Raw genomic sequence first — 23,055 nt, forward strand, 5'->3', positions numbered from 1 at the left:
TATGATTGAAAATGAGTTTGAAAAAAAAAAAATTTATTTTAAAAAATGGGGATCAAATGGAGACAAGCCTTTGTTTGGCCTCCATTTTCTATAACTCATTTTCTCCCAAAATTATTTTCAATTACACATTTCATGAGATTCATGATTTTTATTAACTTTTCAAATATTCATTTCACCTACTTATATCAAAATATACCAAAAAAATTAATTTTTTTACCTATACAAAACAGATGCTAAGCCTTCTATTTGGTAGGGATTAAAATCTAAATTTTAATCTAAATCAAAGTTGATAATTAATTTTAAAAATATATTTCATAAAATCTATAACTTTTTAATCACACATTTTACTAATTTTTATAAAAATTTACTAAAATTTTATTTTTAATCCCCACTAGGAGCTAGTTGACAATGTTGTATGTGTAAAAAAAGTGTTGGTTAAAAAGATAAATTATTTTTTAAATAGTTCAATGATAAAATGTCATGTGACATATTGTCAACAATATTATAAAATGAATTGTACACCAAATATAATTGTTTGTAAACTGGATTGTACACCAAGTATAATTGTTTGGAGTAACCCCTTTAGATCCCCAAGAGTCTAGATCCTGCAATCTCTCCATGTACCTTTTAAAACGCAAGTCAAATACAGTACCTCAGGTCCACGATAATCTTTCTGGAAGGACAAACAAAATGGCTTTTGACCTAATAACCTTTGCCTTTTTGTACGTACGAGGACAGTTTGAAATGGCTGGTATCCACACTACTGATATAAATAATATAGTTATTCAGGATATGCACCTATGAAAAGGACTGGGAGGTGGAAAAGTGAAGGCAAAAGATGGGATAGAAAGTCTACTCTCAATGAGTGCACCACTCAAACGAAATGTGCCACCGAAGAGAATTGGCTCTTGCCACGCCCTACTTGTGGGGAGTGCTCTCATCATTTACTTTCTTCTACTAGCAATATATGTTATGGAGATAATGATAATCTTACAGTAAACTTTTACACAGGGAGCATATTAATATATAATAGACCTGTACGATAGTAATTATGAGAATTAATTTTTTGATCGTTAAAAATAAAAGCCCACAAGTGAGTGAAGAAATAAAAAATGACGATTGAAATAGTTAACGAAAAATTAATTTTTTGAGGTGAAAGACTGCTATCAGACGGGGGCAATACCAAATCTAGTTGGATATATAATAAATGTTAATTTATAGGGAAAATTGCATTATTGTTCTAAATTTTGTCTTCAAACTTTTTTATTGTTAACATTTATTCCCAACCTTTTAGAAAAATAAGCAATGTTCATCCCTCTTCACAGACTCCGTTCAATTTGCGTGTTAACATAGCGTAAATACACAACTTTACCCTTCAATTTAATTAATTATATAAAAATGACTGTAATAATAATAATAACCAAGCCCCATAAATGAAGAATAACAAAGAGGCCCAAGTTCCATTCATCTTCTTCGACATTAAGCCCACCCACTACTGCCAATCCCACCTCCATCCACTAATTTTGACGAGTCCAGGGACGGATCTGCGGGGTTTTACAAGGTCAATTGACCCTCTAGATTTTGGAAAAAAGAATAAATTTGTTTAGCATTTTTTTGTTTAGCATTTTTATTTTTTATTTTTATAATTAGAATATACCTATAATTTTTATTTTTGACCCCCTAACCTAAGTCGTCTGGGTTCGCCCTTGTTGACGACATGACATTGTCCAACGTTGCCACCAATAGTTAAAAACTCAAAGTTCATCTTTTAGAATGGTTCAATTCAACACAATAAGAGGGCAGAAAATATATTATGCAATCCACTAAAAACTCGTCTCTAGGGTCCATCTATCATCGCCATCAACACCCACTCCACTCCCCGAAAACGAAGCCAAAGACTTGGTTTGGCCGGCAAAACCATACACGGATTGACGATAGGGAATGAACTGTACCTTCCCTTTGTGGAGAAGTCCCGCAAAATTGTCTAGGTGAATCTTGAAAATAAATAGTAGTATATATTAACTAACTATACTTTTTTCTTAATGATACCTAATAGGCCTTACATGGTCCCGAAAAGATGCACTTAAACTATTCTTTAATATATAAATAAAGCTCCAATTGTAAATTATCTGCTGTGGTTTGAATAAAGATCCCAATAATTGCTTTAAATATTCGGATGACTCGATTGAGAACTTTTTTGTTATATAAATAAATCTTCGAATAACCTTTACCTCACATATACGGCCATGTACATAGTGTGTGTTTATATATATGATCGTTTACCCTTCAATTATCAAGGAAACTTTCCTCTCTCTCTCTCTCTCTCAACCCGTAGTTAAGATGGGGAATAAAATGCAGGAAAGGAACAAGAAGATGAAAGTGAAGAAAGGCTGTCTTGCAGTTAGGGTTGGGCTAGAAAATGAAGATGGAGGTTTCCAAATATTTATCATCCCAATATCCTATCTTTACGATCCTTTGTTCAAGCAACTTCTTGACGAAGCTCGCGAAGTTTATGGTTATAGTGCTACGGGCCCTCTTAAACTTCCATCTTCAGTCGACCAATTTCTTCATCTTCGGAGGCAGATCGAGGAGGCTAATAGTCACAACGCCCGTCATTTTCATCACCACCACCACCCCCTTGCTTTATCATTCCGTTCTTGTTAGACAAGCAACAGATTTGAATCTATAGCAAAAAATGAATTTATGTAGCCAACTTTAAGTTTAGTAAGTAATAGTTTGCTGCATCTTGTAGTTGATGCAATCCCTTCTTTCTTTTTCCTTTTTCTTTTTCTTTTCTTTTCTTTTTTTTTTTTGTGTAAATTGAAAATATAAGCAAATAGTGAGACAAAAAATTGTGTATAAAGATATTGAGAGAGAGGTCAGATATGATGCAAATAGATATAAATAGTAAGTTTGTTTAGTCTATCCAATTCACCATAACAAACATGAGAAAGTTGTACATATGTACAAGGGGGTCTTGAACTGTGATTTTGATGAATTTTAAAAGTATTTTGAAATTCAAGTGTCCTAATTGAGATTTTAATATATTCATTAAATCTAAATGTTCTCAACTAATAATTTAATGAATTTCAATGAAATTCTTTAAAATCTAGATATTCTCAGTAATTTATGGATTAATAAGGATTTCATGTGGTTCTCTATCACAAATCATCTTGAACATAGTTAGCAACTAGTCTCAATAGTACATTTTTGTGTATAAGGAAGCAACTACCAATAGTAAGCAACTAGTCTCCATTGATGTGAATTGTTTTGAAACCTCTGATATCTGAATCTCCATTAGTGTCACTGGCCAAACCTCATTCGAATTAAAAAACCATAAACTACATCTAATGAAAAATCTAATAAACAATTAGGATTTAGAATTTGTAGAGAATTTTCATTTTTCTTGCTAGTACAAGAAGAAAAACCTTAGTTCTCTCTCAATCTTGTTCTCTGTGTGAATTTTCATTGGAGACTGGACAATTAGACAACTGTGGATGGCAGATTAAGATTGGTGGAACACAATAATAGCAAAGGAGTTAGCAGAATTAAAGAAATATATAATTTCTATCACAGTTTCTTTTTAAACACAAAGCAGATTTTTGGTGGGGATTGAAATTCGATTTTAGTTTCCGCTTTGCATGTTTAAGTAAATTTCTAATAGGAATAACCTCAAACTTATTACATCACTCGTAACATCGAATAAGCTATATACTCGAACTTATCCAAGAATCTTGAAAGAGGAGAGTTTGGATTATGGTTTGGTCTCGAAAACTGCACCGAGCTCTAAAACATAATTTATCACATATGCCTTCAAATGAAAGTTTTCTTTCTCGAATGCTGGATAGGCTATGCTCGACTAATTCTCCACAATTAGTGGAGCTATCAAGTTTCCCATTAGTCTTTCATTCTCGTTAATCACAATGGCAATAAGATTTGCTGTGTTTTCGGTTATTGTTTCATTTTCCTATTTTGGTTATGAATGTCAAAAAGGCTCGATGGCTTGGGTGGCTCGTGGCCCTGCTCGGGAAAAGTCCAAGCCCGCCAGCTCGTGGCTCGTAGAAATCAAGCCTCAAAATAAGAGGTCGGCCCGAGCCCGAACAAGCCCGTGTGGCTCGTCGTGTCACGGGCCATTTTGGCCCGTGACAATAATGCTTGGCCTGAGCTAAATTAAAGGGCAAAAAAAAAAAAAATTAAAAAAAAATCTGCAGCAGGTCACAGGTAGCAGGTTACACTTGCCAGGTGGGGCAGCTATAGCTGCATTTTTACTTGGTGTAGTCATGTAGATTTTGAAATTCAAATTTGAAAAATAACGCGAGTTTTTTGTATATAAATACGGGTTGATTTTTGAAGTTTTAAATCATTTTGTTATCGATTTTAATTCGCATTATTTCTATATTATAGATTCAGATTCAATCATTCAAGTTTCAATTTCTTGTTCTCTCACTTCTCATATAACAATTAATATATTCAATTTCTTTCACTCTACGGTATAATATTCAGTATTTTTTATTAGACTAGTTATTATGGATTTTACAAGTGATGAAGTTAATCAGTTTGGCAGTAACTCGAGTGCTCCATCTAATTACGATGCATGTCAAAATGTTCCAATTAATTTGGAGGATATTGAAGAGGAAGAAGTTCAAGTACTCGAGACAAAAAGGTCAAAAAAAGAATTATCGGATTGTTGGTAACATATGACACGTAAAAAAATTGGTATTCAAAATAAAGTAGATATTTGGAAAGCATGTTGCAATTACTGTGGCAAAGAATTTAGTTGGAAGCCTGGTTCGAGCACAACGCATTTGAATAGGCACGTATTAAGGAGTTGCAAAGCAAAACCAGCCGATCTCGACTCGAAACAGACCGAATTAGTGTTTGACGGTTCTAATTCTACTCTTTCCACCTTTGTATATTCACAGGAAAGATTTCGTGAAGGAATGGCTGCAACAGAGATGCCGCTTACGATGATAGACTCAATACACTTTACCCGACTCGTGCAGAAATATCTTCAACCCAGGTATTCTTCTTATTCTAGAAATACTCTTCGTTCGGATAGCATAAAGTTATATAACAGAAGAAAACAAGTTACTATTGAAGGTTTAAAAAGTTTTAATAGTGTTATATCGTTTATTTCTGATTTATGGACCGGTTGTAATAAAAAATGTTATATTGCTGATACGGCTCATTATATTGATCACCTGTGGCTTCTACATAAAAGAATTATTGCATTCAGATGTGTAGAATATCTTCATAATGTCACTAACATATACATGGTTTTAAAATATATCATACAGGAATATGGTATACGAGATATGGTTTAAAGTTTTACTTTTGATAATGCTGCAGTGAACAAAATTGTTATTGAAAGATTTATTGCTGATCTTAACCCCGTATTTGAAAATTTATTTTTACATCAACATTGTGTATGTCATATTATTAATTTAATTGTAAAATCTGGATTAGAATATATAAGTTCACCTTTAGATAAAATTAGACAAGCAATAAATTTTATTACTGTGTCACCAGTAAGAAAACAAGTATTTAATAGTTTGTGTGCAGAGTATGGATTACAGGAGAAATCATTTGCCACTGATGTAACGCATAGATGGAACTCTACATGCCTTATGTTACATTCGTGTGAAAATTACGATAAAATAATTTCACTATGTTATAATGGTAGGCATACACTCGGACCCGAACATAATTTGAAAGATTGGGAATGGACTATTGTATTTTACGTGAAAAAATTCTTACAATCTTTTTTCGATGCTACAAAGGAATGTAGCGGTGTTTATTACCCTGCATCTTCTCTTGTTTTACAATATTTTTTCTACATTTCACAAGCATTTCATAAATATAGAAATTTGCCACTTTTTGCTGATATAGTCCGCTCTATGGATTTAAAATTTTGTAAATATTGGGAAGAGTTGCCTTCTTTATTTCTTTTAGTTTCAGTAATGGACCCTCGACTTAATTTAACTGGCACAAAAACTACTGTAAAGGAGATATCAGATGATTTGAATATAGAATTATCACATGTGCATATAGAACTTTTTTTATGTGAAATGTATAATTATTATGCTGAAAATGTAGGTCAGGGTAGTTCTACTTCCCATGGTTCTTTTTCAAGAAATATTTCAACAAATTCCAAAAATTTATAGAATTATTTAAATAGCAATACAAGTGTTCCTTCATTTAGTTCTAGTTCTAGTTCTAGTTCATCAACATCTAGAGCGATCAATATTAGTGGTACAAATCTTGAAATTCCTTCTGAGTTAGCTAGGTATATGTGCATGGATGTTCGTAGTGTATTGCAACCAAACGAATTACAAGAATTTAATCTTTTAAATTGGTGGAGGTATAATGAAAGGCAATATCCAATTGTATCAAAAATTGCAAGTGGTCTACTAACATCTCCGGTGTCTACGGTAGCATCGGAGGCTGCATTCAATTTAGGTGGTCGAATTTTATCAGATGAACGATCTAGACTAATAGAAGATATATTGAAGGTTTTGATATGTATGAAGGATTGAGAATGTGTGGAATTACGTGTTCAAGAACATGTTGATAGTATAATGGCCGAAGAGTTGCAGCATATCCAAACATAGGATGTTGTAAGTTTTTAAATTAATTATTTTTTTTAAGAAATGTATTTTTTAAATTTATTTGATTCAAGAAAAATTGTACACGAAATATTTTATTCGTGTACAATTTTAACTCCGTCTACGTTGATTGTAGTCGGTTCCAAGCCCGAAAAAAGGAGGATATTTGTAATTTGTAACTTTTATTTAATTTGTTATTCATATAAATTACATAATTTTGTAAGTTGTACTTTTATTTAAATTGTAATTTATATAAATAATAAATGATGCAATTTTTAAATTCTTTAAAAAAATGTGAAAAAATGTCATTAAACAATTTCTTTGCCTTCTACATTAAACAAATTGCACTACAACAATTGGCATGTGAAAAAAAAATGTCATTAAAAATTGGTAAAAAAAAATTAAAAAAATCAAGTCGGCCCGGCCTCGGCTCGGACCTGCTCGTAAAAAGCCCGCTATGATTTACTCGAGCCGAGCCCGAGCCGAAAGTTTCGGCTCGGCTTGTTTACATTCCTAATTTTGGTGTACTTCTATCTCTTCTTTTCATTTTAACCTCAAACAAAAAACGAGCAAGATTACCATAGCCCCCTCCCCCCCTCGGGGGCGGAAAGAAAGAGCAACATTGCAATTTTGAAAATATTTGAAATTTTGAAGTAAAGCATTAAAAAATAAAGCTATGATCAACTAAAATTAACTAAATTAACATTGCCGAAAACATGATCACTAAAATCCCACAAGAATACCTTATCGTATTCAAGTAATAAAGTGTGAGTAAAATATCTTTTTCAAATAGCACAGTATGATGTGTTTGATTCATTAGTTGACCTAAATTTATTTGTAGGCTAAACTAATGAGTAATTAAAGACGTTTATAAACTAGATTAACAAATAAATACTAGATTACTTTGATTTGCATTTTTTATTCCATTTCAACAAGAATCCATGACAATGACAACACTCATTTAAACTTGACGATCAATTTATCAATTTTATTTAGCTCTTGTTTGACAACCCTTAAAATGATTTTTTTTTTAATACGAAAAATGAGTTTTAGAATAGTGATTTTTATAGAATATGTGGTAAAAAAGTAGAAAAAAGTTTTAAACTTACGTGCAGAATTTATTTTGAAAATGTATGATCACAAATGAATTTGAGGAGAAAAAGAGTTTTGTTTTAATTGTGGTAAAATAGAGGCTTAGTAATTTGTATTGGGTAAAACTAAACATATCTCTATGAAGAATGTGAATATGTTAAGATACATTTAATCATCTGATATTCAATAAAATCATCCAAGACATAGTGGTATATGTCTATCACTTATCGGACCTTAAAACGATTGTTATCATGTACAAAAATATTTATTCTTTCTCTCAAATAAAACAAAGATCACAATTCAATTCAATTATTTACTAAATACTTCAAAGCATTAATTGTATAACAATCCTCCAGAATAAACAAGTATAAACTTCAAATTGGAATTAAAAGATCATAACCAATGGTGACTTCACTAGTGACTAGAAATTTAACCAAGTATTATAAAGTTGCAAAAATACATATTCGAATGTTGAAACATCACACTGATGTTAATTGTAGAAATAAAAAGAGAAAAGCTACACATTCTTGAATTTCTTCAATCTTCCTTGAACTATCTCATTTGCCATCTTCGTCTTCACCAAAAATCCAAGAAAAAAGTCTTTAATTCACTAGGGATAACAAAAAAAACCCATCTAACCTGATACCCGCGAGCCCCGTCCCATTCGGGGTGGGGATTACCCATCTAACTAGGTAAACGGGACAAGGACACGATAGGGTCGTTGTCCCAAAGCAAGTACAGGGTACGAAAAACATAGTCCCTGCCACGCTACTCACTCCATTTTAAAGTTAATTTCAAATTCAAATTTTTTGTCAAACAAAATAAAATATTTATCATCATTTTTAAGAGGACACATGTGTTGTTCATAACAAATTAAAAAAAAAATACTAATATTTACTAATTACAGACTTAAAAATAATAAAAGTAAAAAATAAAATAAATAAAAAACAAAAAAATAAATAAATAGGTGCGATAAATCTTGATGGGACGGGGCGGGAATGGCCGACCCATTCCCACCTGCTCCGTTGCCATCCCTTTCATGCGTAGGAATGAGTATTCTTGTATCTTGGCCCTTGTTTTCTTCTAAAATTTGCTATCCTGAAATTTGGCCTCCAAAATAAGATAAAAGCAAATCTGAATTGCATTCTATAAAAAGTTTGAGTCGAGGAAGGAGACAAATTATTTTCTGTCGGAATCCCATGGCTATAGACTTATAGTGTTGTAATCGCATGACTTTGCGAATTGGCCTGCAGGATTTCATCAGATGCACATAGCAAGTTGTTAGCTTTGGCGACCTCTCACTTTAGTTCCTGAATTCCTTCCTCTATTCAGATGGATTTCATGGTTGAAATTAAGATCCTCTATCTTTTAATCGCCACGTCATCGTCAATTGTCCATACTTGGTTCAAATTAAGTCTATGGACTTTTATAATTCTTCTCATTCAGCCCTTTTATAGCCATTTTTCACTTATTTTCATTATTAGTCATCCAATATCGAATTTATCATACAAAAATTGATTTATAATCCAATTAAGTTATCGTTAGGCCCCCATTAAATTAAATTTTATTTTTCTCTTTCCTATTTTTAACTACGCAATTTTTCATAAAATAATATTCTATGCAAACCTAAATATTTCCCTTTTTTTTAACCACTCATTTTTCAAAAAAATATTATTCCACCTATATAGCCCTTATTTGAGCCACATTATTTAAAAAAAAAAAAAATACATTTTTCAACAGTGATTTGATATCATATCAACCACATATTTTTCAATAAAATAATATTATACGCAAATCTAATTTTTTTTAACCACACATTTTCCATTGATTTGATATGAATAATGCATTTTTTCTTAGAATGTGGCTCAAACATAGGCTAAAATTTGAAATAATAGGAACCAAACGAGGGCTTTAAGTAGTGATTTCATCAAAGTTCTCCCAACATCAGCTTTTATTAAAATCAAACTTATCATGAGGCACATTCAACCATGTATTATCAACAGAGAAATGTTGGGTGTACAGGGTTCTGTGAACACTCACAAATAATGGGTCCCACACGGGACCCATTTGTGTTAAGGAAAAAAAAAAAAGGAAAACAAATATATCCCAGCCACCCACCCAATGTATGTGAGTGGGACACATTTGTGTTAAAAAAAAAAAAGAAAAAAAAAATCCCAACCACCCACCCCATGTACGTGAGTGATCGGTACAAGTTTTGTGAATCAGTACCTGTACGTGTATCATCACTCTTATCAGCATAAATATTAGTATCCAGATTCAAACTCTTAAAGTTTAGGCAATAATCATTTTATTTCTAGTGATAGTTTTATGTACAAAGCTATCATACCTTTCAAACCACTAACTTCATGCTGTTTTATTTCATAAAGTGGCCTTAAAAGAGACAAAATTTAATGTTTCCCTTGAGCCTCAACTCCATCAAGCTCATATTTCATGCAGATTACCTCTTCTAGTTCTCAATGTAAAATTGCAGTTGTAACATACAAGTGTTCAAGTTCCTAATTCAAATGGACGACTAAGGTTAAGACTATTCTTAGTAAAATTAATATTTCATTGTAATATCTATGCCTATAGTTCGGAGATTTTTTATTTTTATTTTTATTTTTAAAGCTAACCTCGCCTTGTATTCAGCTCCTGTTTGGCCCCATCCTTTTCTATTATTTTTTCTACAGTACTCATTTTCAACCACACATTTTTCAATAAAATAATATTACACGCAAATATAAAACTTTTCCATTTTTTTAACTTCATATTCTCTATCAAATATCAATCACTATTCCATAATATATCACTTCAAATTAATGAGGGCTCAAACGGGGCCTTAATTAGGTCTTGTGGGGGAATACAAATTTTAAAACTTAAATATCTAGTTATTCTCTATGTACCTTTCGATGTTTGGTACTACATTTATTGTCATATTAAATCAAGTAAAAGAAAGTGCGCACTCCACTTTAAATGTTATTTGGAGTGATTCTAGATCATGCAATCTCTCTGTATACCTCCTAAAAGGCAAGTCAAATGCATTGCCTCAAGTCCACCATAATCTTAGCGGAAATACAAAATTAATTAACAAAATAAGATTTTGACCTATTTGCCTTTATGTTTGGGTACGGACGAGGACACAATTTGATATGGTTGGTTAGATCCACCCTATTGATATAATAATATAATTATAGTGGACGGGGGCGGATTTAGGGATGGGCTACGCTGTGCTACAGCCCGTCTCTCCAGCCCAAATGTTAATTAAAAAAACTTTTAGGTAATTTATTTTTATTATTTATTTATTTTTTGTATTTGTCCGTCCTGAATTTATTCTTAGATATGCTCTCAATAGTGCAAAATTTGAGTGGTTTCTTGACCACGACAATATCATTCATTAGTCCAGAAAATTTAGGGATCAATTTCTAATTGATTTCAAAGAAATCAAGAGATGCGTGAGCCATTGAAGGCTCTTTTTTAGCAATAGGGACGAACTTCATGAACCTTGCATGCGCAAGTGCCAGAGCCATACGCATGCATGGTTCGTCTTTTGGGCTGACGGCCTTTCCTCATGCAATTTCAGTCCTTTATTTTCATTTGAATTTAATTGACTCAATACATTCTCCATTCCTCGCTATGCAGTCCTAATCAGCTTTTTGAAGTATTGAATTTTGGTTCCTAAACTTCCAATTTCTTCATTTTCCCCTGTTTCTTGTTCCTTTCTTCTAGTTCCACATTTTTGCATCGATTTTTGCCTAACAAACACGATTTTACACAAAATTAAGCAATAATTTATTAAAATCAACAACAAATACTCTAACTCTCTAAGTGTACAAAATACACTTATCATATATATTTGGATCATACATGAAACTCTCATTTTAAGCTTGTTTAGGAAGTATTTATAAATAATTTTGTTTATCATTGGATAGAAATAAATGATACATAGATGAATTTGTGAATCCTATAACATGCGTGAATAAAATTTAATTGGATATTTTTAAATTTTATATAAATATTTGTCAAACATTTTTGAGTTGATACTGGAATTTGGTTTCCTCCAAACTAGTTCTTGACCTTACTGGTAAGAATTCTAAAAGAGATGAATGTAAGACCATATAAAATAATTTTGGTCATAAATAATATGCTCACAATCAATATATAAAGATTGACTCATTATACTAGAAGGTTGTAGTGTTGACTGATTTAGTATTTGGGATTGTGATTTATTATTGTCGCAACTGAAACCAATATACTTGAAATGTATTGAACGGACTATTTTTGAGTTTGATTCTATAGTACGATCATGCAGAAAATATAATTCCACTTAATGCAGAGTATTTCATCTAAATCTTTAGACAAGATTGTTCATATTTTCTTGTGAGTTTAATGGTTATTAAATTACCAAAAGTTGAGATCAATTTGATTATGTTAACCATGTTAGCCCCCTATCAACGTGTATCATTAGCATACATTAGTAAAGAACTATAGTCATCGGATTCCAAATTCTTAAAAGTACAGATAATAACGTATGTAACCCTTTTTTACCGCTGAATTGAAGCTTGTTTTATTTCATAGAGTGAACTTAAAAGAGGCACAAAATTTAATGTTTCCCTTGAACCTCAAAGCCCTAAAGCTATTTTATATAGAATGCCTTGTCTAACTCTCATGTAAAATTGCAGTAGTAACGTATAATTGTTCAAGTTCCTAATTAAAATCAACAACTAAGGTTAAGACTTTCCTTATGGAAGTATAATTAATATTTTATTGTAATCTATGCCTTTAATTTGGGAGAAATTTTTGGATAACTAACCTTTGCCTTTTGATGTTTGGTCTTACCTTTTTGGAATGTGTGGCTATTAAATTTGATACAAGTTGTAGATTCCATAAAATATATGGTTGAAAATGAGTTCGAAAAAAAATTATTTTTAAAAATGGGGATCAAACAGAGTCTAAGTCTTTGTTTGGCCTCCACTTTTCTAAAACTCATTTTCCTTTGAAATTATTTTCAACCACACATTCAAGAGACTCATGATTTTTTGTTAACTTTTCAAATATTCATTTAATTACTTTTATCAAAATCAATTTTTTTTTTATTTTTTAACTCAAACAAAACGAATGCTAAGCCCCCTATTTGGTAGGGATTAAAATCTATAATTTAACCTAAATCAAAGTTAATAATTAATTTCAACAATATACTTCATAAGATCTATAACTTTTTAACCATACATTTTACTAATTTAACTTTAATAAAAATTTACTAAAATTTTAGTTTTAATCCCCACCAGGAGCTAAATGTTTTTCGGAGTAACCCCTTTAGATCCCCAGTAGTCTAGATCATGCAATCTCCCTATGTACCTCTTAAAAGGCAAGTCAAATACATTATACAGTACCTCGAGTCCACTATAATCTTTCTAGAAATAAAAAATTAATTAACAGATCGCTTTTGACCTTCTAGCTTTTACCTTTTTGTACGTATAAGGACACAATTTAATATGGCTGGTAACCACACTACTTATATAAATATTATAGTCATTCAAGGTGTCCCCGGGACACATCTCAACTAGCAAAGGATGAAGTTCTTCAAGGCGAGCAATTCAGAGGTCTCGGGTTCGATTCATGGGGCTCTTGGAAGGCATGCTTTCTCCTGAAAGGCAAGAGTTCTCGTGGAAGGCAAGGCACGTACATAGGTTTGACTCGCTCGACACTTTGATAGTTCAGTTGAAAATGCTGTTGGACCCTGGCCAGTTTGGGACATAACCTGCGATTTACCTGGTCTGTGTGAAGAAGGGCTGGATCGTAGACTCCAGGATTAATCGTTGTAAGACGGACACCTAGTCAAAGTGCTAAATGTTATTTGGAGTAACCCCTTTAGATCCCCAATAATCTAGATCATGCAATCTCCCTATGTACCTCTTAACAGGCAAGTTAAATACAGTGCCTCGAGTACACCATTATCTTCCCGAAAATACAAAATTAATTAACAAAATCGCATTTGACCTACAGTGCCGTACCTGTGTTTCACGGGGCCTGAGGCGAGATTCAGAATTCGGGCCCCTACTTCATAGCAGACAATGATTTCTTTTTTATATATTATTTACAAGAGTTTTAAGGAACTAAATTTTTAACATAAAATCCATGATAAAGCAACAAAAAAAAAATGAAATTCAAAATATTTATATTATAATCAAATAGCAATACAAAGATGTAAAAGAAAATGTTCTAAACCATCACTTAAATACAACTCGTCTTGCAGTTTTTGAGGCAAAAATATCAATCAATTTTGTATAGTCGAGTTCTTTAACTATTTCTTCTTCAATGGACAACATAGCCAATCCATTCAATCTTCGCTATGACATGGTTGATCAAAGATAAGTCTTGATCAATTTCAATTTGGAGAAACTTCTTTCTGCTGATGTAATGTAACTGGTATAGTGAGCAAAATCTTGTAAGCAATGCAAGCATTCGGAAAACAAGCATTCATTTTCTTCAGGTGATTTAGTACATCAATTACTCTTTTTATTTCTCCAGGTAAATAGCACTTCAAAACTAAAAACTTCGTACATAAGTTATCACCAATAATGTCTGAATGTCCATTATGGCTCAAATACTGCTCAAGATTCTTACAAGATTTCAACAAACTGTCAGCATGCATACTCTTTAATCTCTCCCAATTAAACAAAAATCCAAATGTCTCTTCATAATATTTAAATTGTTCAAACCTAGTTTGAAGTGAAGATCGAGCTTGGTCAATTATAAAGAGAAAATAATCAACTTGAAAAGATTCTTCAGCTGATTGTGTTACCTCTTCACTACCACTTTCATCAAACTGCATCTTTCTTCGAATATTACGTTTCTCTTGAAAAACAGCTTCAATTCCCATTTCAACTCCTATTTGTTTAGCTTCATCCATGGCACTGGCAAATCCAGATTCTCTATAATTTTCGAGAAACAAAATAAGTGCTTCTAAAAGTTTGATGGCCTCATCAATATCCATATTTTCGGCTTGAAAAAATTTACTAACAGTATTTAAAGCATGCAACAACTTATACCAAATGATCATACCAAGTAAGAACTCAAAATTTTCAGGTTCATGTGTTGCTAATGACTCAGCTTCACTCTTTGTTTTAGGATCTTTAGCAATATTTATCAAGTCAAGTAAAGCGTCTCTTATTTGTACATATTGCTCTTTTATAGGCTTGACACTTTTCACATGGCTTTCCCAACGTGTTTCTGACAATGGCTTAAGTGTCAGACCTTCAACCTTATCTTTAAAAATTTTCCATCACTTGGGAGAAGAAGAGAACACTATATAGATGCGTTGTATCATTCCAAAGAAGGACATAGCTTTATAACAACAATTTGCCATATCACATAATGCTAAATTCAGGCTATGACAACCACATGGAGTATAGAAAGCTCTAGGATTTGTTTCAAGTAACCTTTTTTGTACACCTTTATGTCTCCCGCTCATGTTAGCTCCATTATTATACCCTTGACCTCTTATATTATCAACATCAAGTTTAAGATTCGTTAACACATTTGTAAGTTCAGTGGACAATCCAAGTCCTGATGTATCGTCCACTTTCAAAAATTCAATCCAATACTCTTTTACCATCGACGAGTCCATTGATTCATCCACACATCGTATTACTAGAGACATTTGCTCCTCATGACTTGCGTCTGGAGTACAATCAAGTATGATAGAAAAATATTTTGCATGTTTTACTTTTGTGACAATTGTACTTCTCACCTCGCCTGCCAAAGTTTATATCAATTCATTTTGAATCTTAGGACCAAGATATGTATACTGAATCTCACGTGCTTGAGCACGTCGAATGTGTTCTCTTATTATTAGGTCAAATTCAGCAACCATTTCTATCATTTGCAAAAAAAGTCCATTGTTCTCCACGTGAAGTTGCTCACAACTCCGCGAAATGCCAAAGTATTTTTAGCAAGTCATTTAACAATAGCAATTATCCTCATTAACACTTGTCTCCAATGCTCTCTTTCTTTGTTGATGGCCAATTGTATGCTTTTATCAATTGTATGCTTTGTTTGAAGCCTATTTTCTAGTTTCATCCAACTAGTCATGCAGCCTATATGCTCTTTAGACACTTCATGATTTGTAAGGCGACGATGCATATTATGCCAATCTTTATATCCCTCGTTACCCAATTGACCAATACTTTTCATCGTTCTTTCTGTTTTAAACAACTTGCAGCAAAAGCAAAAGATCTTGTCTAAAGAAATGGAATACACTAACCATATTCTATCAGTTATCTGCCCATTTGCAAGTAGCCGCTTATAGTGTGACGATTGAAAATGTCTACCTTGACTATCTTTGGGAAACAAGATGCCATCAACTCTTTTTGGACCTATTTCAACTAAAAAGTCCCTCGTCTTTTGATCAACGTGGACGTCTTTCCAATTTTCGGGATCTTCAAAATTCAAAGAAAAGCAATTCTCTTGATTTAAATCTTTATGTTGAATATTATATACCTCATTCTGCTTTGATTCTCCACATTGGTAGGTTCAATCATTTCCTCGTTCTCTTTCTGCTCATCCACATTGTCATTATCATTCTGATTCTGTTGTTCCTCAATCAATAAATTTTCTGGTGTTCCTTCATTCTCTTTTTGTTTCTTGTTATTAAAGTACTTCTCCATATCTCCAGTCTGGCTTCAAATTAATGCCTTTACTCTTTCTCTTTTTTTTTTTCTTTTTTTGAGCTCCAGATGCATATTTAGGAGCCATGATATTTGATTCAAGTCACTCAACAACTATCAATTATTGAAAGGTGAAAAAAGCAAAGGCAAAAAATAAGCAAGCAATCCATAAATGATATCCTAGCAAATGTCACAGAACAAAGGCAAAATGTAAATGATAACATATTTACGTTCTTGACTCTTATTATTATTTTTTTATGACTTAGGATTGGGATCCCAAAAAATAACTTGCAAGGATTCCAAAGTGGTCCAAAAATATTATCCTAGCAAAGGTCACAGAACAAAGGCAAAATAAAAATGATAACATCTTTACTTTCTTAACTCCTTTAATTTTTTATTTTTATGACTTGGGATTGGGACCCCAAAAAATAACTTGCAAGAATCCCAAAGTGGTCCATAAATAATATCTAGCAAATGTCACAGAACAAAGACAAAATGGAAATGATAATACTTTTGCTTTCTTATCTCCTTCTTTCTTATCTCCCAATTTTTTATTTTTATGACTTGGAATTGGGGCCCAACCTGGCCATCCCTTTTATCTTTATGGATTCAATCATAAAAAGAGCACCCCACATTGACTTTGAATTGCTTGTATAAAATCGAGACCAATTCAACATTGAAATGAAATAGAAACCCTTCCCTTTCTCTTCTTCTGTGCTCGAGCATTGCTATCAAAGATTCAAATTAATTATAATCCATTCTTTTTCCTCCAAATCACATTCGAATATTTAATTAAAAGTAGGGAAAATGGCAAATTGCCTTCAAAAGATTCAAAACAGGTGAAGAAATAAAAAGTACAGCATAACAGCAAGATCAAGATGAAGAACAGAGCACATCCAATTCCAAAAATCAATTGTTGAATCCCGAAATAACAACAATTACATCCAATTCCAAAAATCCAATTGCAAAATCCTAGAATAATAGAAATATATCCAATTCCAAAATCCTAGAATACAGTTAAGAAAGGAGAAAAATTGAAATACTAGTATATGTTAATATGTGCTTGCTACAAGAAAGTGAACGACGAGGGGAAAATTTTGGAATTTAGACATACCTACCCAAAGGCCAAAACAATGTGGAAATTGAAAAAGGAATAGATGAATCAAGGGTTGCTTGTTGACGGTAAATCGGTGATAACAGCCACGGGACACCACAATAGCTCTGACCTTCACCATCGTTCTCAGTTTCTTTCATCTAGGTTCTGTTACTTCTGTACCTATAGCCCCTGCCTTTGCGCTATTTCCTCTTTTGGAAGCTTCTGGGAGGTTTTGAATTTTGCAGGATAAGTGGTCTCTATTAAAAAAAATAATAATAAATAAAATAAAAGGCGAAAATTTTGGGCCCCCTAAAAATCTGGGCCTGAGGAGGAGGCCTTTTGGGCCTCTCATCAGGTCCGGCCTTGTTGACCTACTTGCCATTACCTTTTTGTACGTATGAGGACAAAATTTGATACGGCTGGTATCCATAATATTGATATAAATAATATGATTATTTAGGATATGGACCTATGAAAAGAACTAGGAGGTGGAAAAGTGAAAGAAAAAGGCAAAAGATGGATCTCTTAACTAGTGCACCACTCAAACAAAATGTGCCATCGAAGAGATTTGGCTCATGTCACGCCCAACTTGTGGAGAGAGTGCTCATCACTTTTTTACTTTCTTCTACTAGCAATATGCTGTAGAGATAATGATAATCTTTCAATAAACTTTTCCATAGGGAGCATATTTAATTTTAATACATTATATCCTATCAAGTTGGATAATAAATGTTATTAAAGGGAAAATTGCATAATCATTCTCAACTTTGTTCTCTACCTTTTTTATTGAATAATATTATTTGCAGTCACTCACTCTCGCAGTTATCCTGTGTGGCATACATATGGCAGTTAGTGATTTAATATATGAGGTAAGAAAAAATTATCACATCAATACATCAAATCACAAACCCCCACTCCGTGAGACTGCCACAGTGCACTCCCACCATTGAAGCACTCACCCACCGGCCACCGATCCACCCCTGCAGCCATTTGTTTCTGCCTTTCTCTTTAGTCTTTCCCACGCACCGGCCACCATTTCCATTTGCTTTCAATTTCAACTTCGCATCCGCCTAGACCGCCTCCATGAGATTGCAACAACAGATCCCTTCGACAATTAGTCAGGGACGGACTACAGTTCTACTCTTTTTGAAGGTTAGAAGCTGTGTCACTTCTCTTCTCTAGTTACATTTTAGTTTTTTTCTTTGAATTCTTGCAATTTTAGTGTGTCCAAGACTGTAAGTCTGTAACTGCTCTGCAATAGTCAATAGCCTTAGCCAGTTGCTTAGTTCTATTTCTAAATTTGGATTTATGTACAATACAATTATGATTCCTGTTCCTACCCAATAAATGTGATTTAGGGATTTCTGATTTAGGCCTTTGATTTAGGAAATTGACCCTTTTCTGATTTAGGGCTTTGTTACTTATTTATATGTGATAATATTGATTTGGGAAGATTGAAACTGTGTTTGACTTTTGGTAGGTATGACATAGTATAAACTGATTTAGGCATTTCTAATCTTGTTGATTTTTCATTTTTGGTTTGTTTCAGTTATGGAAAAATGCTTTAAACGTAAATCTACACTTTCCTGTGATGAACAAAATATCAGTCGAAGGAATGTTTGAAAGAAAAGTGATGAAAACGATGTTGGGGAAGTTGATGTTGATGTTGTAGATGTTGGGAGGTATTGGAGATGTTGATGTTGGAAATGTTGGAGATGTTGGGGGTATTGGAGACGTTGGAGATGTTGATGTTGGATTTGGGGGTATTGGAGACGTTGAAAATGTTGAGGATATTGGAGATGTTAGGGATATTGGAGATGTTGGGAATGTTGATGTTGCACAGCTACCCTCTGATCCTGGATTGAGAGTTCTAATACAGAATTATGATGTTAATATTCAAGATGTGATTCGAAGAGCATATATGCAAAGAGGTCCTTGTCAGCCTCGCAATCATATATTTCCACCCACAAGAATAGGTAAAACAGACCGACGATTTTGTATTTCGTGGTATAATGAGCATCCCACTTGGTTGGAATACAGTATAGCAAAGGATGCAGTTTTTTTCTTTTACTGTTATCTTTTCGGTTTGAATGGTGGTTCATTTATTAAAGGCAGACTCTCAAATTGGAAAAACAAAGAATATATAAGAAAACACATTGAGGCTTCAAGTAGTGCACAGAATCACGCTCAGGTCAAATATGAATTGTTCAAGAATCAAGAACAACGTATTCGATCTTGTCTCGTTAAACAATCGCATCAAGCTCGAACAAATTATCGAATCCGATTAAATGCTTCAATTGATTGTGTTCGATTTCTTTTACGACAAGGGATGACATTTCGTGGACATGACGAATCTGAAGATTCAAACAATCAAGAAAACTTTCTTGAACTACTGCATTGGTTGTGTGATCATAATCTTGAGATTAAGGTCGTTGCTTTGACAAATGCACCTGAGAATTTGAAATTAACATTACCAAGAGTGCAAAAAGATATTGTAAGTGCTATTGCTTTTGAATGTCTACATGTGATTATCGAAAATGTTCGTGATAGTTTCTTCTCAATTTTAGTTGATGAATCGCGAGAAATTTCTGTGAAAGAGCAAATGTCAGTTGTCATTTGTTATGTGAAGAATGGGTGTATATTGGAACATTTTATTGGTGTCATTTATGTTTTGAATACCACATCTGCCTCACTTAAGGCTGCAATTGATCAATTACTCTCAACGCATAGCTGAAGCATATCTAATTTGAGAGGTCAGGAATATGATGAAGCTAGGAACATGCGAGGTGAGTATAATGGCCTCAAAGCACTTATTTTGAAAGAAAATCCAAGTGCTTACTACATTCACTGTTTTGCTCATCAACTTCAATTAGCTCTTGTAGCTCTGGCACAGAAACATCCGAAGATTGAAACTTTCTTCACTACAGTACATAGATTGGTGAATGTTGTTGGAGGATCAGCTAAACGGAGTGATCTTATTCGAGAGAACCAAAGATTGAAAATTCTTGAATCACTCAGTGTTGGTGAAATATCAAGCGGACGGGGTCTCAATCAAGAAATTACTCTTCAGCGTCCTAGTGATACACGTTGGGGCTCTCACTATAGTTGTTTAATTAACTTGATTGTCATGTTTTCAACTATAGTCAACGTTATTGAGATGATTGCTACTGATACTACAAGTACCGGAACAAGAGGTGATGCATGTATTTCATTGGAGTTGATGTTAAGATTTGAATTTCCATTTAATCTACATCTCATGAAAAAGATTTTAGGGATTTCAAACGAATTGTCAAGAACATTACAAAGAAAAGATCAAGATATTGTCAATGCTATGAGATTGGTGCAAATATGTAAAACATAGCTCCAAACCATGAGGGATGATGGATGAGATTCTTTTTTGGGAGTGATTTGTTCGTTGTGTGAAACTCACAAGATCAATGTTCCCGATATGGATGATATGTTCGTAACTGTAGGTCGTTCACAGCGTGAGATAGTGACAAATTTGCATCATTTTAGTGTGGAAATGTTTTATGCCAACATTGATATGCAACTTCAAGAGTTGAATGATCGTTTTTCTGAAGTAAATAGTGACTTGCTTATTTGTGTAGCGTGTTTATCTCCAAATAATTTATTTGCTGCTTTTGACAAGATCAAATTGATTCGACTATGTCAGTTTTATCCAATAGATTTTGATGCAGCAGATATCTTAGAACTTGATGATTAACTAGATACGTATATTCTTGATATGCGCACTTCTGAAGACTTTGAAGAACTACAAGGCATTAGCGATCTTGCACAGAAGTTGGTTGTGAAGAATAAACATGAAGTGCATCCATTAGTTTACAAACTTGTGACACTAGCCTTAGCTCTTCCCGTGGCTGAATGATAGTTTGATTGCATATATTGAGAAAGATGTTTTTGATAGGATTGAAAATGATGTAATTATGGAACGTTATCAAAGTATGAGAACACGTAAACAGCAATTGTAATAAGATATATCTTATTTTAATTTTTTCATCACTTTTTTAAAAGTTCATTACTGACCCTCTAGTCTAAAATGTCTGTGTCCGCAGCTGCCACCCACCACTGGCAACTCCAACTCCGTCCATCAATGTCAACGAAACCACCTTGTCCAACAACATTGCCACTAATAAAAAGCTCAAAGCTCATCTTCTAGAAAGGTTAATTCAACACAATCAGAGGGCAGAAAAAGTATTAAATAGGTAATCCACTAGAAGTTGTATCTATGGCTCATCTAGCATCACTACCACCACCTGCTCCACTCCCTAAAAGCCAAATCAAAGACTTGGTTTACCCGGCAAAACCATACACAGATTGATGATAGGGAATGAACTGTAATAATATAAGTTGAGTGTTTGCATTGAGAAGTACAATGTGACGTAATTTATATTTTTATCATAAATAATTTGTTCACAATCAATATATAAAGATTCACACATTGTACTAGAAGGTCGTAAATGTTGACTGATTCATGACTTAGGATTGTGATTTGTCCTTATCCCAGTTGATAATAGTATGCTTGCAATGTATTGTAAAATTTATGTATTGAGTTTGATTCTATAGGATGACCATTCTGAGAATAGAATTTCACTTGATTGTCGAGTATTTCGTCTATCCCTGGATAGGATTATTTATATGTTTTTGTGAATTTAATGATTATTAATTTACCACAAGATGAGATCAATTTGATTATGTTGGCATGTTAGCCCCATCAAACTGCCTATCATTAGCATAGAATAGTAAATAAAAGGATTAAAAATTCTTGAAGTACATACAATAAGGCATGTACCCTTTTAGACCGCTGACTTCAAGCTTGTTTTATTTCACAAAGTGACCTTAAAAGAGAATATATGATATTTCCCTTGAACCTCAAAGCTCTCAAGCTGTGTCATATAGAATACCTTCTCTAACTATTTGTAAAATTGCAGTAGAAACATATAATTGTTAAATTTTTTTAAGTTCATTTTTTTTTTTTAAATCATTTTTAACCACACATTTTGTGAGAGTCATGACTTTTATTAGCTTTTCAACCATACATTTTACCAATTTTTATGAAAATTCACTAAAAAAAATTAATTCTTATCCAAACAGACCAAAACAAATAGATGCTAAATGTTATTTGGAGTAACCCATTTAGATCCGCAATAGTCTAGATCATACAATCTCCCTATGCTCCTCTAGGGAAAAGGATTTTGGGGGTCCAGAATTTAGTCTAGTGTAAGTTGGGATACTTAGATATCAAAAAAAAAATAAAAAAAAAAATAAAAAAATACAGTGCCTCAAGTCCACCACACTCGTTTTGGGAATACAAAATTAATTTAAAAAATCACTTTTGACATACTTTTACTTTTTTGTACGTATGAGGACATAATTTGATATGACTGGTATCCACACTATCGATATAAATAATATCATTATTTAGGATATGCACCTATGAAAAGGAGTACGAGGTGGAAAAGTGAAAGGAAAAGGCAAGATGGAAAGAAAGTCCTCTCTAAATGAGTGCACCACTCAAATGAAATATGCCATCTAAGAAATTGGCTCATGTCACGTCCAACTTGTGGCGGGAGTGCTC

At 33.1% G+C, this 23,055-nt stretch overlaps 3 protein-coding genes across 3 annotated transcripts; 2 read left to right on the forward strand and 1 right to left on the reverse strand.

Annotated features, from left to right (window-relative positions):
* The first annotated feature begins 2,288 nt into the window (after nt 1-2,288).
* LOC111365858 (auxin-responsive protein SAUR32-like) lies at nt 2,289-2,862 on the forward strand. Its single transcript, XM_022986364.1, has one exon. It carries the CDS (start codon nt 2,341-2,343, stop codon nt 2,662-2,664), a length of 324 nt encoding a protein of 107 aa, XP_022842132.1. The 5' UTR covers nt 2,289-2,340; the 3' UTR covers nt 2,665-2,862.
* Nucleotides 2,863-13,924: 11,062 nt separating this feature from the next.
* LOC111365742 lies at nt 13,925-16,363 on the reverse strand. Its single transcript, XM_022986278.1, has 6 exons — nt 16,197-16,363; nt 15,516-15,622; nt 15,054-15,377; nt 14,417-14,963; nt 14,098-14,335; nt 13,925-14,044 (listed from the first exon to the last, which is right to left on the reverse strand). The coding sequence occupies exons 1-6, from the start codon at nt 16,361-16,363 to the stop codon at nt 13,925-13,927; spliced, it is 1,503 nt and encodes a 500-aa protein (XP_022842046.1).
* A 3,875-nt stretch (nt 16,364-20,238) lies between these two features.
* LOC111365744 lies at nt 20,239-21,345 on the forward strand. Its single transcript, XM_022986279.1, has 3 exons — nt 20,239-20,662; nt 20,933-21,127; nt 21,188-21,345. The coding sequence occupies exons 1-3, from the start codon at nt 20,239-20,241 to the stop codon at nt 21,343-21,345; spliced, it is 777 nt and encodes a 258-aa protein (XP_022842047.1).
* The last annotated feature ends 1,710 nt before the right edge of the window (nt 21,346-23,055 follow it).

Source organism: Olea europaea, chromosome 17, assembly GCF_002742605.1.
Source record: "Olea europaea var. sylvestris chromosome 17, O_europaea_v1, whole genome shotgun sequence".
In the NCBI taxonomy this organism is placed as follows: domain Eukaryota; kingdom Viridiplantae; phylum Streptophyta; class Magnoliopsida; order Lamiales; family Oleaceae; genus Olea; species Olea europaea.

What these genes read in the sequence shown, in the direction of transcription:
- LOC111365858 (XM_022986364.1), top strand. Translation starts at nt 2,341, where the DNA reads ATGGGGAATAAAATGCAGGAAAGGAACAAGAAGATGAAAGTGAAGAAA.
- LOC111365742 (XM_022986278.1), bottom strand. Translation starts at nt 16,363, where the DNA reads ATGGAGAAGTACTTTAATAACAAGAAACAAAAAGAGAATGAAGGAACA. An exon ending in GAGAATCAAAGCAGAATGAG is followed by an intron (nt 15,623 to 16,196) that starts GTATATAATATT and finishes CATTTCGCGGAG; the next exon opens with TTGTGAGCAACTTCACGTGG. An exon ending in CATTCGACGTGCTCAAGCAC is followed by an intron (nt 15,378 to 15,515) that starts GTGAGATTCAGT and finishes ATTGTACTCCAG; the next exon opens with ACGCAAGTCATGAGGAGCAA.
- LOC111365744 (XM_022986279.1), top strand. Translation starts at nt 20,239, where the DNA reads ATGCGAGGTGAGTATAATGGCCTCAAAGCACTTATTTTGAAAGAAAAT. An exon ending in CGGAACAAGAGGTGATGCAT is followed by an intron (nt 20,663 to 20,932) that starts GTATTTCATTGG and finishes TCGTAACTGTAG; the next exon opens with GTCGTTCACAGCGTGAGATA. An exon ending in GATCAAATTGATTCGACTAT is followed by an intron (nt 21,128 to 21,187) that starts GTCAGTTTTATC and finishes ATGATTAACTAG; the next exon opens with ATACGTATATTCTTGATATG.